Below are 14001 nucleotides of genomic sequence, written 5' to 3' on the forward strand. Positions count from 1 at the left end.
CACTAGGCCACCAAAGCTCCCTAAGGAAGCTTGTTTTGTTGTTGTGTACCGTCTAGTCAGAATCAACCCATAGTTCACCCTGAGGCAAGTTTTCTGAGGTAGTTAATCCCATGGGAAGAAATCACCCATCCTCCTCCTATAGAGCAGCTGATAGATTTGAACCGTGTGCCTTCAGGATCGCAGTGCAGCTAGGAGAAGGCTTTCACTCTTTGTCAGCCCTGGAAGAAGTTTTGCGTCTCTCCTGAGCTCCAACTCCTTTGCAATTCTGATATGATTTGGAATCCCTCTTTCCTCATCTCTGCTTCTTTTGAAAAAAATCTTTTTTTATATCTTAATAGATATTAACTCCAGATATACCCTGCATTATTCCTGGCTCATTAATATAAAAAAGACAACTCATTCCCAAATCCGATTATAATAGATATTAGAATTTAGAAATTATGTTGGGGGCAAAAGAATTTAACTCATAACAGCTACTTTGATATACCTTTTGACAAACTAAGAGAAAATATTAAATTAAATTTACCATATGATCCAGCAATTCTATTTTATGCTATCTAATCAAGAGAATGAAAATATATATACACATAAACTTGTCCATGAATATTCCTAGTAGTGTTACTAGTAGTAGTGAAAAAGAAATTTTTTCCAAAATTTTTGTCCAAATTTCTGCAAAGTTGTGAATGAACAAAGTGTATATATCTAAACAATATAACATTATTCAACAAAGAAAATAGATTCCATACTTCATCATGGCATCATAGCATTATGCTAAGTGAGAGAAACCAAATGCAAAAGATCATATGTCTTATGATTCCAGCGTAATAAAGGTCCAGAGAAAGGCAAATCTACCTTCAAGATTGCCAATACCTGGGTCTTAAGTGGAAACTGGTTGGATTGCAAATTAGCTTGACTGTTCTCTCTGGGGTGATGTAAATATTCTGAAACTGGATGGATTATGATATTTGTACAACTTTGTAACTTTAGTAATTTCATAAAAAGCATTAAATTATACACTCATGATGGGAAAAATAAAAAGTATGTATATTATACTTTAATAAAGATCTTAAACACAAAATATGTACATCATTCCATATATTTTAATCAAAACTTTTTTAAACTTCTATACAAAGTAAACAAAACATTCTGATGGCTATATTAAAAATCAAATGCTTATCTGGTCTCTCCTAGTTTTTCAGAATAAAAAAAATATGCTTTCCTTGGACAGAATTCATAGAGTTCATTTGAAGGTTAAGTACATTATGACACAAATTAATCAAGCTTTTAGGCTTCTCAGAATTCTTTCAAACATTTCACAATTCTTGATGAACATAAAGGTTTATATTTCACATGAGTCTTTAGACAGCTTGACAGCACAAGGGTATTAATTTCTTTACCTTGATTAGCAGGAAATTGGAGCAGAGAGATTGTAGGTAGGGATAGACCAAAATCAATTTTTGTCTTACTAGTGACCTGATCTGAAAGTCATTTGAAGTGAATGACATTGGTGGTTTAGTAGTAGAATTTTTCAACTTCCCAGCAGGAAATATGGGTTCATTACCAACCAATGCACCTCAACTGCAGTCACTACCTGTTTGTAAGTAGTGGCTTGTGTATTGCTATGATGTTGAACAGGTTTCGGCAGAACTTCCAGATTAAGATGGACTAGGGACAACATAGGATTGAACAGCGTTTCACTGATATATACAAAGGTTGCTATGAGTCAGAGCTGACTCAATGGCAACTAATAAGAAGGAAGAAAGACGTTCATTTTTCAGATGAGTGACATCTTCAGTACACCTAAAATCTCCACATGAGCTTCTTTCCTAAAGAAATGAGCCTCACTGAGTGTTAGGTGTTTATAGTATTAAACTGCCACGTGAACTCTCACTGAAATTACAGACTGTCAGCCACTGAAATACTCATTTCCACCCTATTCCAAACAAGAGTGAGGGTATTTTTTTTTTAAATTTCTCACATAGAAAAAAAAGTAAGGCAGGGTATTCATACAATATTCGGTAGGGAAGAACATCCTGTTGAATGGTGCATGATGTGTTCCCATAACTTACGGGATTAAACTTGCCTCATTATTGCAGAATTAAAACTTGAGCATAAGTTCAAGTTGGGGTTCTCAGAAACATAATCTTATTAAAATGTAATTATCAGACTCTATAGCCAAATTTGTAGAATTGTAATTTGCCAAGTAGTTGCCCAAAACGTCTTTATTTAGGCTGTGTTAACAGAAGTGCATTGTTTGGAGAAAAGTAAATTCTTTCTGAGGCAAGGTGTGTTCAGAGGGTGTGTTCAAACTGTGAGGGGTGCTCTTCAGCATCTAAAAACAACAGTGCTTCCGGTCAGACTACCACTGATTTGGCTCTGGGTATCAAATGTTAAGAGGAAATTCAATCTACTGCTGCATTCCAGGCAAAGGATTTTGATTTTTTTTTTTTTTTTTTAGAAAAGGGAAGGCAAGGATGGTGAAAGGACTGAAAGATGGCCTGTTAGAAACTATTGCAGAAACAGACCATCTATAACTTAATAAATACTTGATCATTAGAGAGGACACATGAACACTGTCCTGAATCAGGCAAAAGTCTGTTTGCCACATGGAAGAAGGAAGCTATGCTTAATCTTTTAAGGATAGAGAGCAAAGCATCAATGGTGAAAAGTTTGAGAGGAAGCTTTTAGTTCTACACAGGGATGACTTATTCAACAGTTTTTTCCTCAAACGTGTGCTCTGCAGTCCGTGTCAGTTCTTATGTCTTAACTACAGCTCCATTCAGGGCTTTTAATGTGCAAGCAGGAGAAAGATATAGTATGCTTCATTTCCTAAATCTACTTGTTTATAGATATTTTTATTTACAAAGCACTGTCAAAATCTCGTAAAACAATGTTTGATATGATGTCATTGTTGTTGTTATGTACTGTCAACTCAGAACTGACTTATAGTTGACACTTCACTGGGTTTTCAGGAATAGTAAATCACATGTGAGGGGATTGTCCATTTTTCTCCCTTGGAGCAGCTGGTGGATTCGAACCGTATGCCCTTGGGTTAGTAGTACAACTCCTTACTGCTAAATCACTAGAGCTCCCTATCTCATATGATAGTCTGAGTAAACACTGCTCTGAATGAACAGATGGTCTTTTGCAGGAATGGGGTCAGATTCACTGCAAAGTCTTGGGGAAACGGGGCAGTGTTACTATCACTTCTGTATTGCTGAAACTTGGGTCACTAAAACTAATGTACATGAAATTTAAAAAACTGGAGCAAATTTTGTCACCTGTTACATTTACAAAGTAAGATTCAATACTGTCCTAGATGATAACAGCGTTAGAGCAAAGCTAGTGGAAATGAAGCCCTCTAACACCGTAATTCTGAGCCTTCTTCCCCCATCCCAGCAATGTCCTGCATAGTAACAATATTCCCCCTCCTAATTTAGTCATTGTGTACAAGATAGTATTTTTTAATACTTTGAATTAAAACCAAGCAAAAGGCCTTCATCCTCTATTTTCATTGTTTTTGTTGTTGTTACGTGCCATCAAGTCACTTGCGACTTGTAGAGACTGTAAGTACAATACCTCTGAACCCTGCTCTGTCCTGTGCTATCCTTACTGTCTCTGACACGCCTACCCCCATTTCCCCAGTCCCTGAATCAATCCATCTCATCAAGGGTCTTCCTCTCTTGCGCTGTCCCGCCACCCTCTCAAGTATGATGTCCCTCTCCAAGGACAGGTCACTCCTTACAACATGCCCAACATTTGCAAAATTTTATTGGATCTTCATGGGGACAATGCTCTTCTATTGAGCATTGCCATTTTAGAACCTAAACCTAGAGCATTAATGTAGTCTTATTTAATAAACAAGGAATAAGCCAACCCCAACTTAGTGCAATACAGTGAAGTCTGACTCTTATCTACCCTATAAGACAAGGTAGGGTCTCACTAGGATCTCCAAGGGTGGAATCTTTACTGAAGTAAACAGTTCCATTTTTCTCCTGCAGACCATCTAGTGGGTCAGAACTGTTGACCTCTTGGTAGGTTCCCAGGTGCTTAGCCAAACTACTGCTAAAGGTCCTTAAACCTGGAGTATCCAGGCCTAAATGCATTTTTATCTTCTTGATGTTAAGATGTAATTTATATTGAAAGCGGTAGCCTTTGATCTTCTGAAGCAAGCATTTCAAGTGCTCCTCAATTTTAGCAAAAGATGAAAGAACAAAACCGTCAGAAAGGATTGTATCGCAACAAAATTTCTCACCACGGGGCCAATAGGCAACATCATGATAGATGGAGAAGAGACTGAAATAATCAATGATTTAATCTTACTTTGATCCACAATCAACACCTTTGGCACCAGCAGTTAAGAAATCAGAAAAGATACTGCATTGGGAAAGATGACTGTCAGAGACCTCTCCAAAGTGCTGAGGAGCAGTGATGTCAGTTTAAAGACTAAAGTGAACCTGATTAGGTCATAGTCTTTTAAATCACTTGTTATGCATCTGAGAGCTGAACAATGAATAAGGATGGCAGAAAAAGTTGGTATAGAGTATTTAATACCCCATAGACTATCAAAATAACAAACCGGTATTTCTTGGAGAAGATGCATCCAGAGTGCTCCATAGAGACAAGGATGGTGAGATATATTGTTTGGAAGGGTTATTTCTTGGAAAGGATGGTGAAAAGGAAGGCCCTCAATTATATGGACTGATACAGTGACTGCAGCAAAGGGCCCAACTATATCTGAGATGATGAAGATAGCAAAGAAAGTACAGAGCTCAAGGGTTCAAATCTGTAGTTTTTACGGTCACTATGAGTCGTACTTAACTCAATGGCACATAAAAACACAACAAACGGCATTAACTGTCAAGACAGTAACTACTTTGATTGAGGCTGAAGAGAATTATTTTTTGTGTGTATACCGTCAAATCACCCAATGCGGACTGAGAGTGGGGCGGAGCTCCCCGATTAAACAAGCGTGGAAGGAGGAGTGGCATCCACTTCCATAATAGCTTGCCTCCGGAAATCCTATAAACCTGGAGAGAGGATGAAAGACACCCAAGCGTCGAAAAGTCTCCTTCATAGGGTCGCTATGAGTCACCTGCGACTCGACGGCACTTAACAACAACAACAACAACCACCGTCAAATCAGATCTGACTGGTACAGGAGGAGATTGTCCCTCCTTCTCCAGCTGAGCATCTGGTGGATTTGAACCACGCACCTCTGGGATTGCAGTTGAAGAGAATAATTTTTAAAAAGGATGTTAGATGGATCAGAATATTGTTAAGGTATAATGTGGTAATAAGAAAAATTTCTTTGGAAAAACTGAAAAATTCATTGCAATCAATTAGGGACTAACTCATAGATGGCCTTCATTGTGAGTTTCTCAGCCTGTAAATGTCATAGGAGAGAATATAACGTATCTTTCTCCCCAAGAGCTTCTGGTGGATTTGAACTTCCAGAGAGGTCCAGTCTTTGGGTTAGTAGTGTAACTCCCTATGAACTTGGCTACAAAAGCCCTCAATACTGAAAAAGAAGGGTTATCAAATGATAATTAATGTCTATTATGGATTGCATCAACTGAATACCAACTGAGGTGTTTCAACAAACACATGTAATGTTGAAAGCGTTCATTTATCTATGCCAAGAAATTTGGAAGAACGAGTCAGCTAACTTGAAGAGAACTATATTTGCAAATATCCAGCAGAAATGGCTAAGTGATCCAACAGAGCAGCAATTGTTAAGTAATACCTTTGATCTCACATGCAGAAAGTAATTGTTTTGTTTTGTTTTGTTTTGTTTTTTAAACAGAGCCCTGCTGGCCTAGTGAACAGGGAGTTGTGGTGCCATCCTAAAGGCGGAAAGTTCAAATTCACCAGCTGCTCCCAGATGGGCGGTCTTCTCCCTTAAGATTTATAGCCTCTGAAAATCTGTTGAAGGGTCAGTTATGAGTCAATTAAAGTAAAATATATTTCAAAAGTATTTACAGCAACCCATCAACAGGGAATTGATAGAAATGCAAATCTAGAAGAGCATATAGAATGGAGTATCATTAGTTGTCAAATGGCTCTTGGCTGAAAGCAGTGAATATCAGAAAGTTTTTTACCTGTGCTTTATAGACTGTGTAAAGACATCTGATTGTGTAGATCCTAACAAATAGGTAATACTAGAAAGAATCGGAATTCCAGAAAACAAAGTAAATACTTATGTAGAACCTGAAGCTGTTGCTCAAACAGAACAAGAAAATTCTGGACATTTTAAAATCAGAAAAGGGAAGTAACTCTACAGGAAGGTATCTAGTAAGTTGCTCCCATAGATTATACACTATAAAACTACAGGACAGTTCCACCGTGTCACACAACATCTTTATGAAAGGAAATTGGCTCAATGGCACCTAGCAACAACATATATGTGGATGCAGTCTGCCTCCATTTCACAGGATGGGAATTATGGGTTTCAAAGAATCAAGGCTCCATCAATTCAGTTCCAGAGTATGAGGCTGCAGATTCAGATAGGATAATAGGTTTGCTGTCCAAAGATGAAGGAGTGGGACCATTATGCCCAAAGGTTAGGAGAATGGGAATTTTCATCCAAAACTGAAGGAGGACCAGGAGAAGGGAACCTACCTGGGCTGAAGGGGGTGAAGTTACCTAGAGATATTAGGAGAATGGGACCACCCAAAACCAAGTGGAAAGCTGTCAGAACATTAGGCCTGGAAAATGATGATACCCTGGCTCAAGGAACTGGCACTCAATATCCAGAGAGTGGGACACCCAGAGTCCCGGGGTGGTTCTTCTGAATTGTGTGCTTTGTTGATTCAAGTAAACCATACTTTATCTCCACCTTCAGAAAGCTTTTATCTATATTTCATTGGTTTTAAGATGGAAAGGAATTTTGACTTAGGATAGATTATGGTCAAAGTCTCACCATGTCTGATTTAGAGAAGTCAAAAGACAAGATTTCAGATTTAGAGTTGACCTGAGATTTTGGCTAATAAGGTGGTTGCGCCTTGTATATGAGTAAGACATAAATTTTAGGAGGCCAAAGTGTGGAATATTAGTGAATTGTGGCCTCCCAAAATCTGTATCGTAAATCCTACCATATCCTTTTGGATGTAATTCTATTTGGGCATAGGGTTTTATTTGTTACATTAATGAGACCATTAGTGTAGAGTGTGTCTTAAGCCAGTTATTTCTGCAATATAGAATACGCATATTAGGAACAGAATCAAGGCATATAGATGGTGGACGATAGATGCTACTTCATGTGAAGACCACCAGAGAACCTTGGAATAGAAGCTGAAAAGAGACTAAGACCTTCCATCAAATAAGATAGAAAGTTAGTCTTTCCTTAAAGTCAATGCCTTGAGTTCAAATTAACTATTAGGACTACACATTATCTTTGAGTCAAAACAGACTTTTAGTTGCTCCATCATATCATTGAGCTTCTGTGGCTGTAAATCTCATGGCAGGAGAGTGCCCTTCTTTCTCCCACAGAGCTGCAGGTAGATTTGAACTCCAGGGAAAGGAGGTCTGTAAGTTATTAGCATAACTCCTTACCAACTGTATCAGCAGAGCTCCTTAAATTCAGTTTTATAGCCTCTTAAATGGTGAGAAAGTTTGTTTGTAAAAGGCTCCTACTTGTGGTATTTCTGTTGTAGGAGCATGAAGAAACTAAGACAAGGCCCATACAATTGTCCACAGGAGAATGGAATCTAGTTCCTAAGAGGAATATGTATTACAGAAGACAAGATCTGGTCATTTAGAAATTATAATCTTTCATTTAGAAATATTTGCTTTTTAGAACCATACTCACCAGTATTTACAATCTTTAAATGTCCTTGGAGAGGGACATCATGCTTGGAAGGATGGAGGGACAGCACACGAGGGGAAGGCCCTCTATGAGGTGGATTGATTCAGTGACTGGGGTAATTGGGATGAGTGTGTTGGAGACGGTGCAATTGGCACAAGACAGAGCAGAGTTTAGGGATGTTGTACACAGGGTCACTATGCAAGCAAGCGACTTGATGGCACATAACAACAACAACAACAACAACTGCATGTGTAAATCCTGAGAAATGGGCGTTTGTGTAAGTTGTTATCATTGTTATGTACAATCAAGTTGGAAATGACCCAAGTTGATCCTCCTGTATGTTTTTAAAAGCAATAAATCCCATGGGAGGAGATTGCTCATCTTTCTCCTGGGAGAGCAGCTGGTGGATTCAAACAACATACCTTTGTGCTGGCAGCACAATTCCTTACTACTAAGCCACCAGAGCTCCCTGTTTGGTTGAGTAGGTAAAATAGTTATCAGAAAGATGTATCTTCTCCTGTGTTTTAATAAATGGAGCCTGGGTGGTTTAGTACATAATAGCTTGGAACCCCAGCTGTGCTGAGGAAGAAAGATGGGCAATCTCCTCCTGTAAGGATTTATGGCCTTGGAAAACTGATGGAGGGTTGCTAGGAATCAGAACTGAGGCAAATGAAGTGTGTTTAAATAGTTTGCTTTTTTAATAAAATGCTATCATCTCTCTTACCACTACTTCTTATTTAAAAAATAATAATTAGTAGGGTTTTAAAGACCTTGAATTGCTGGCAGGTGAATCATTTGACCAGATCAAACAAGACATAATAATGATTGAGGTCCTCATCAATAGTACAACTACCTTACTTAGGGAAATCCTTGCAACACCATTTCTTGAATATTCTGCAACTTTGTCCCCAGCTAAGCACCTTAACAAGTGACTAAACAAGCAAGTCTCTGTACAAGAATTTCTACATTTGTTTGCACACTCACAAATAATGTTGTCAATTATACAGTTGTCTTTTTCATTGCCATTTTGACACATCAGGCCAGTTCGAGCAACACTGTGCAAAATGTACTGAACTCACTGACATTCGGTAAGACAGAGAGTCTCAGGGGTCTTACTCAAGCATTCACTGGGAAACACAGTCCGAGAACCACCTGCATTGTGGGAAAAGATGTTGGAGTATCTGCCCAGAAAGGATGCTCTTTATATTACCTACCCCTGTTGGAGAAAATAATACTTAGCGATGAGTAACGACTGAGAATAGGGTCAGGAATTTGGGTTGTGACAGTTCAGAGAAAGGTCAGAGCTTTGTTTTCTTGGTCTCCAAGTTGATCATGTTTCCTTGAATGTGAGGAATCTGCTTAGCTTCCAGTCCCTGAATATCCTCTGGCTTTACAGGAACATAGTAGTATCCCATGATGGAGAAGATCAGGCAGACCACCAGCAGGAGGCAGGAAAACAAAATAAATTCAGCCCACTGTAGGGAGAAATAAAGAATATGGAGACACCAGGACACCAGAGAGATTGACACAGAACAAGGAACCGGGACTATCTTGACTCAGAATAACTTGTTTATGCAGAAGTTTTCTGGAAAGAAGACTGGTTTCATTGTCTCCTCTTTACATGGATTATGATGACCATCAGTGCCACTAACAAATGTTTATTTTCCTGGAAAATCTGTGTGCATCTAATCCATCTCCTTGCACAACACTTGGACATATATGAGAAAAAGATGGAGGGAGATAAAGGGGGGAAAATTGAGAGGAAAAACCATAGAAAGGCAAGAGGTTCTGCTTTTAGATTCATACCTGTACCAGGCCACTGAACTGTGCCACAATCAGCACGATGATATTCCCAAAAGCAACCGTCAACAGCCAGGCTGCCTGGAGGACAGATTTCATGCTAGAGGGAGCCTAGGGAAGACACAGGTTTGTGAACAAACAAATTGCCTGTAATAGAGGTATTACATGGATCTATCTAGAAAATTTCTCCCAGAAAAGTCTCTGGGACCAGAGAGCATGAGGGTGAGTCAACTAACATGGTCTTATTATGACAATACTGCATAAAACCAACATTGTAAAAATAGAAGGGTATTTAGTAAGATGTGTATAAACATCCAAAAGGTAAAGAGGGAAATAGGAAGGGGACAAGTGGAAATCAACAGGATAGCAGAGTTTGGTAGGCAAACTGGGGAGAGGGGATCAGGTAAAGAAATAAGAAACAGAGACTTGAAGGGACAATATAGTAATAGGCACAGATCTACGGTAGTTATATAAATGAAAATGTATATTAATTATTGTATAAAACGGCAAATAAAAGATTGTATAAAACACCACATATATAGATTAAATACAATGTAAACGAATGATTAAAGGGAGGAAGGGATGGAAAAGGGAGAAGAAGAGATGATCACTGGTTTAGTGGAGGCTGGGGAAGGAGAAGACAGAGTGGAAAACAAGTTTCTATCTGAACTCCCCTCTCCAAGTTTGACTATTAATATGACTCAAGGTGTGATAGTAATGTTAACAGTAATAATAAAATTAAGCTCTTAATTGAATATTTTAATTCATAGACATCAATCTTCAAAAAAACCCTAAGAGGTAAGTTCTATTAATATTCTTAGTTTATAGACAAAGAAAAAATCATTTGGAGACACTTTAACTCATTTGCTTAAGATTACACAGTAGCTTTTACAACCAAAACTTGAGCAGGGCCAGCCTGACCCCACAGCCCTTACTCTTAATAATCTTCTAATATCCTTTTCTATGGTTGACACTACCTAGACTTCTATGCTGGGGGCCATGAACCTAGGCGTCAAGATGACTTTCTGTTTAGATTCATATATAAGGAACTCAAGTCTGAAAGAAATGAAGGTCTTGGCTTGAGTTACCTCCCTAGTTAAGGCAAAAGTCATTTCCCAGCATCTGAGCAATGCTTTCACCTCTCCTTTTGACTTGCAAAAACTTACCTGAGCATAAGAAAACTCAAGTCCTGTGACAGAGAACATGACTTCCCCTGCTGTAACCAGGGCATACTGTGGTAGCTGCCATGCAATGGACATTTTGCTGACTGTCACTTCTTCCATTTTCCAGGCTTTAAAACCCTGCTCAGTGTCCTTAGTGGAGGAAAGAAGAAATGAGTTTGTCAACAGCCTCAGATAAATACTCAATCTGTAAACATTCTATGATGTTAAATTCATCCTGTTTTGAACAGTCTCTGCACAATCTGTTGGTTTTGTTTGTTTAATTCCCTTTGGTAGCACTAGATGGTTGTTGGGTACCATCAAGCTGGAACCAGCTCATAACTAACACTCAGCAGGTTTTCCGAGACAGTCCATCATGCAGGAGAAGACTACTCATCTTTCTCCTTCAGAGCAGCTGGTGAATTTGAGCCACCTGCCTTTGGGTTAATGGCAAAACTCTTTACCACTCTAAGCCACCAGATCTCCCTCAGCTCTCAATGTTAGGAAGAACTGGAGTATCAAGATGAAAAAGTTCTTGATGTCAAAGATCATTAATATCCAAATGCCCTTTATTCCCTAAGTCAAAAGACCACTGGGTTCAAAACAGTTAGTAGTTCTGACTTTGTTTAGTTGATACTGTGAACAATATCTGAATATCATCTAAATTTTGGTTTAAATGTTCAAGGCACTGTTTTCTCTCAGGATGGAAAAATTTACATGATATTCAGATACCCACAGGCAAGGTAAAACCTAAACCAGATAAAGAATAGTAAATGAAGTGAGCTGAATGGGAGTTATGGGGACCATGGAGAAAAGAATGACATAGGCCAGTCAAGAGGTTACAGTCCACATGGAGCCCACCAACTGATTTGGGACTATTTATTACATCTTTTAATTTAATTTTTTTTTACATAATATTCTTTGCCCCAGCCAGACCAGGACCTAGGGGAGTAGCAGCCACAGCAGCCAGAAGTAGAGACCTGATGGGAGACAAAGCTGACCTTGGGACTTCTGTAGAACCAGTGCCTTTTGCCTAAATTTGTTGGAGGATTAGGATGAGGGGTGAGAGAGCCAATGGGCAAGACTAAGAGCTTCTAAAGCTTCAAGGCTGAAGCCAAGGTCCCTGTAAGCACATTTTGGAAGCTGTCCTTACTGATTATTTTCTGCATACTTTGGACATGTTGCAAGGAGGGACCGATCCTTGGAGGGGGACATCATGCTTGGGAGGTTGGAGGGACAGCGCAGGAGAGGAAGGCCCTCTATGAGGTGGATTGATTCAGTGGTTGGGGTAATCAGGATGGGAGTGTCAGAGACAGCGTGGTTGGCACAGGACAGAGCAGACCTTAGGGCTGTTGTACATAGGGTCGCTGTGAGTCGCAAGCGACACAATGACACATAACAACAACAACAAACAACCTGAATTAGAACCTTTTGACTTCCCTAAAAGTATAAAAATAGGGATCTAATCTCTTTTTAAGACAATTGTTGTTATGTGTCATTGAGTCGCTGGTGACTCATAGTGACCCTATGTACAACAACCCTACACCCTGCTCTATCCTGGACCTAGCTTATTGTCTCTGATACCCCTAACCGTCATTACCCTAGTCACTGAATCATCCATCTCACCAAGGGTCTCCCTCTCCTGTGCTATCCCTCCACCCTCCCAAGCATGGTGTCCCTCTCCAACGACTGGTTCCTCCTTGCAACAAGTTCAAAGTATGTCAGATGAAGCTTTAGAATCCTTGCCTCTAAGGAGTAGCCTACTCCAGGCTGAACCTGTTTGTTCTCCTGCAGTGCAGGGTATATTCAATACTCTTCTCCAGCACTACAGCTCAGAGGCATCAATTATCTTTCTATCATCCTTAGTCATTGTCCAGCTCTCTGATGCATAGCAAGCAATTCCGAAACCCATACTTGGACCAGGAGGCACAGAGCAAGAAGACACTGCATGGTTCAAAATTGGCAAGGGTGAATGCCAGGATGGTATTCTGTCTCCACACTTTTTCAATCTATATGCAGAACAGGTCTTCCGGGAAGCTGGAAAGTATGAGGAGGAATGTGGCATCAAGATTGGAGGAAGACTCATTAACAATCTGCGTTATGCAGATGTCACAACCCTGCTTACTGAAACTGAGGAGGACCTGAAGCACTTGCTGTAGAAGGTCAAGGATTGAAGTTCAATAATAAGAAAACAAAGATTCTCACCACTGGGCTGATTGGCAGGATCATGATAGATAGTGAAGAGATTGAGATTGTTAACAGCTTTAGTTTGCTTAGCTCTACAATCAACACTCTTGGCACCAGTAGTCAGGAAATTAAAAGACTCGAAGGTTATTATTTAAAAAAATGTCAAAATGGCAGAAGATACTTGCAAATTATTGTGATTTACATCTATAATATGTAAAGAGTGCTTGAAACTCAATAATAAAATTAATAACCCAACTAAAAGGTCAAAAGATCTAAGTAGCATTTCTTCAAAGAAAATATACAAACTGCCAATTAGTACATGAAAATATGTTTATCATGAATTCTTGTCTCAAAACCACAGTGAAATACCACTTCACTACACTACATTTATAACAATTACAGTTGTTGTTTGTTGTTGTTGTGGTTATGTGCCATTGAGTCGCTTGCTACTCATAGCGACCCTATGTACAACATCCCTAAACTCTGCTCTGTCCTGTGCCAATCGCACCGTCCCCAACACACCCATCCCGATTAACCCAGTCACTGACTCAATCCACCTCATAGGGGGCCTTCACCTTCTGTGCTGTCCCTCCACCCTCCCAAGCATAATGTCCCTCTCCAAGGACCTGTCCCTCCTTGCAACATGTCCAAAGTATGTTAGACGGAGCCTTAAGTACTAGCAAGATGCAAAAGAATTGGAAAACTCATACACCAGTGATAAGAAGGCAGAATCATAAAACTTTACAGTTGACAGTTCTTGAAAAAGCTAAGCCTAGAGTTGTCACAGGGATCACCGGTGGCTTAGTGGCAAAAAGCTACACTGCAATCCTTAAGGCATGTGTCTCATATCCACCAGTTGCACCACATGATGAGCAATCTCTTCCCGTGTGATTAACTGCCTCTGAAAATCTACCAGAGGGTTAGCTATGGGTTGTTGCCCACTCAGTGGTAAACAACAAAAACAGAATTATCATATGCTATAAAACTTAACTTTTAAGTATGTTGTTGTTGTTGTCATGTGCCGTCGAGTCGTTTCCGACTCATAGC

The 14001-nt window shown here is 39.4% G+C and overlaps 1 protein-coding gene across 2 annotated transcripts in view; it reads right to left on the bottom strand.

Annotated features, from left to right (window-relative positions):
• Positions 1-9105: 9105 nt before the first annotated feature.
• The window catches only part of SLC15A2 (solute carrier family 15 (oligopeptide transporter), member 2), a 54047-nt gene continuing 49151 nt past the window's right edge, over positions 9106-14001 (bottom strand). For both annotated transcript variants that reach the window (XM_006884241.1, XM_006884240.1), the window contains 3 exons: positions 10774-10920; positions 9614-9718; positions 9106-9282 (listed from right to left, as the gene is read on the bottom strand). In XM_006884241.1, coding sequence (XP_006884303.1) covers positions 9106-9282; positions 9614-9718; positions 10774-10920 — 429 coding nt within the window. The remainder of the gene's footprint in view (positions 9283-9613; positions 9719-10773; positions 10921-14001) is intronic.

Source organism: Elephantulus edwardii, unplaced genomic scaffold (assembly GCF_000299155.1).
Source record: "Elephantulus edwardii isolate Elephantulus edwardi_28Jun2011 unplaced genomic scaffold, EleEdw1.0 scaffold00032, whole genome shotgun sequence".
In the NCBI taxonomy this organism is placed as follows: Eukaryota; Metazoa; Chordata; class Mammalia; order Macroscelidea; family Macroscelididae; genus Elephantulus; species Elephantulus edwardii.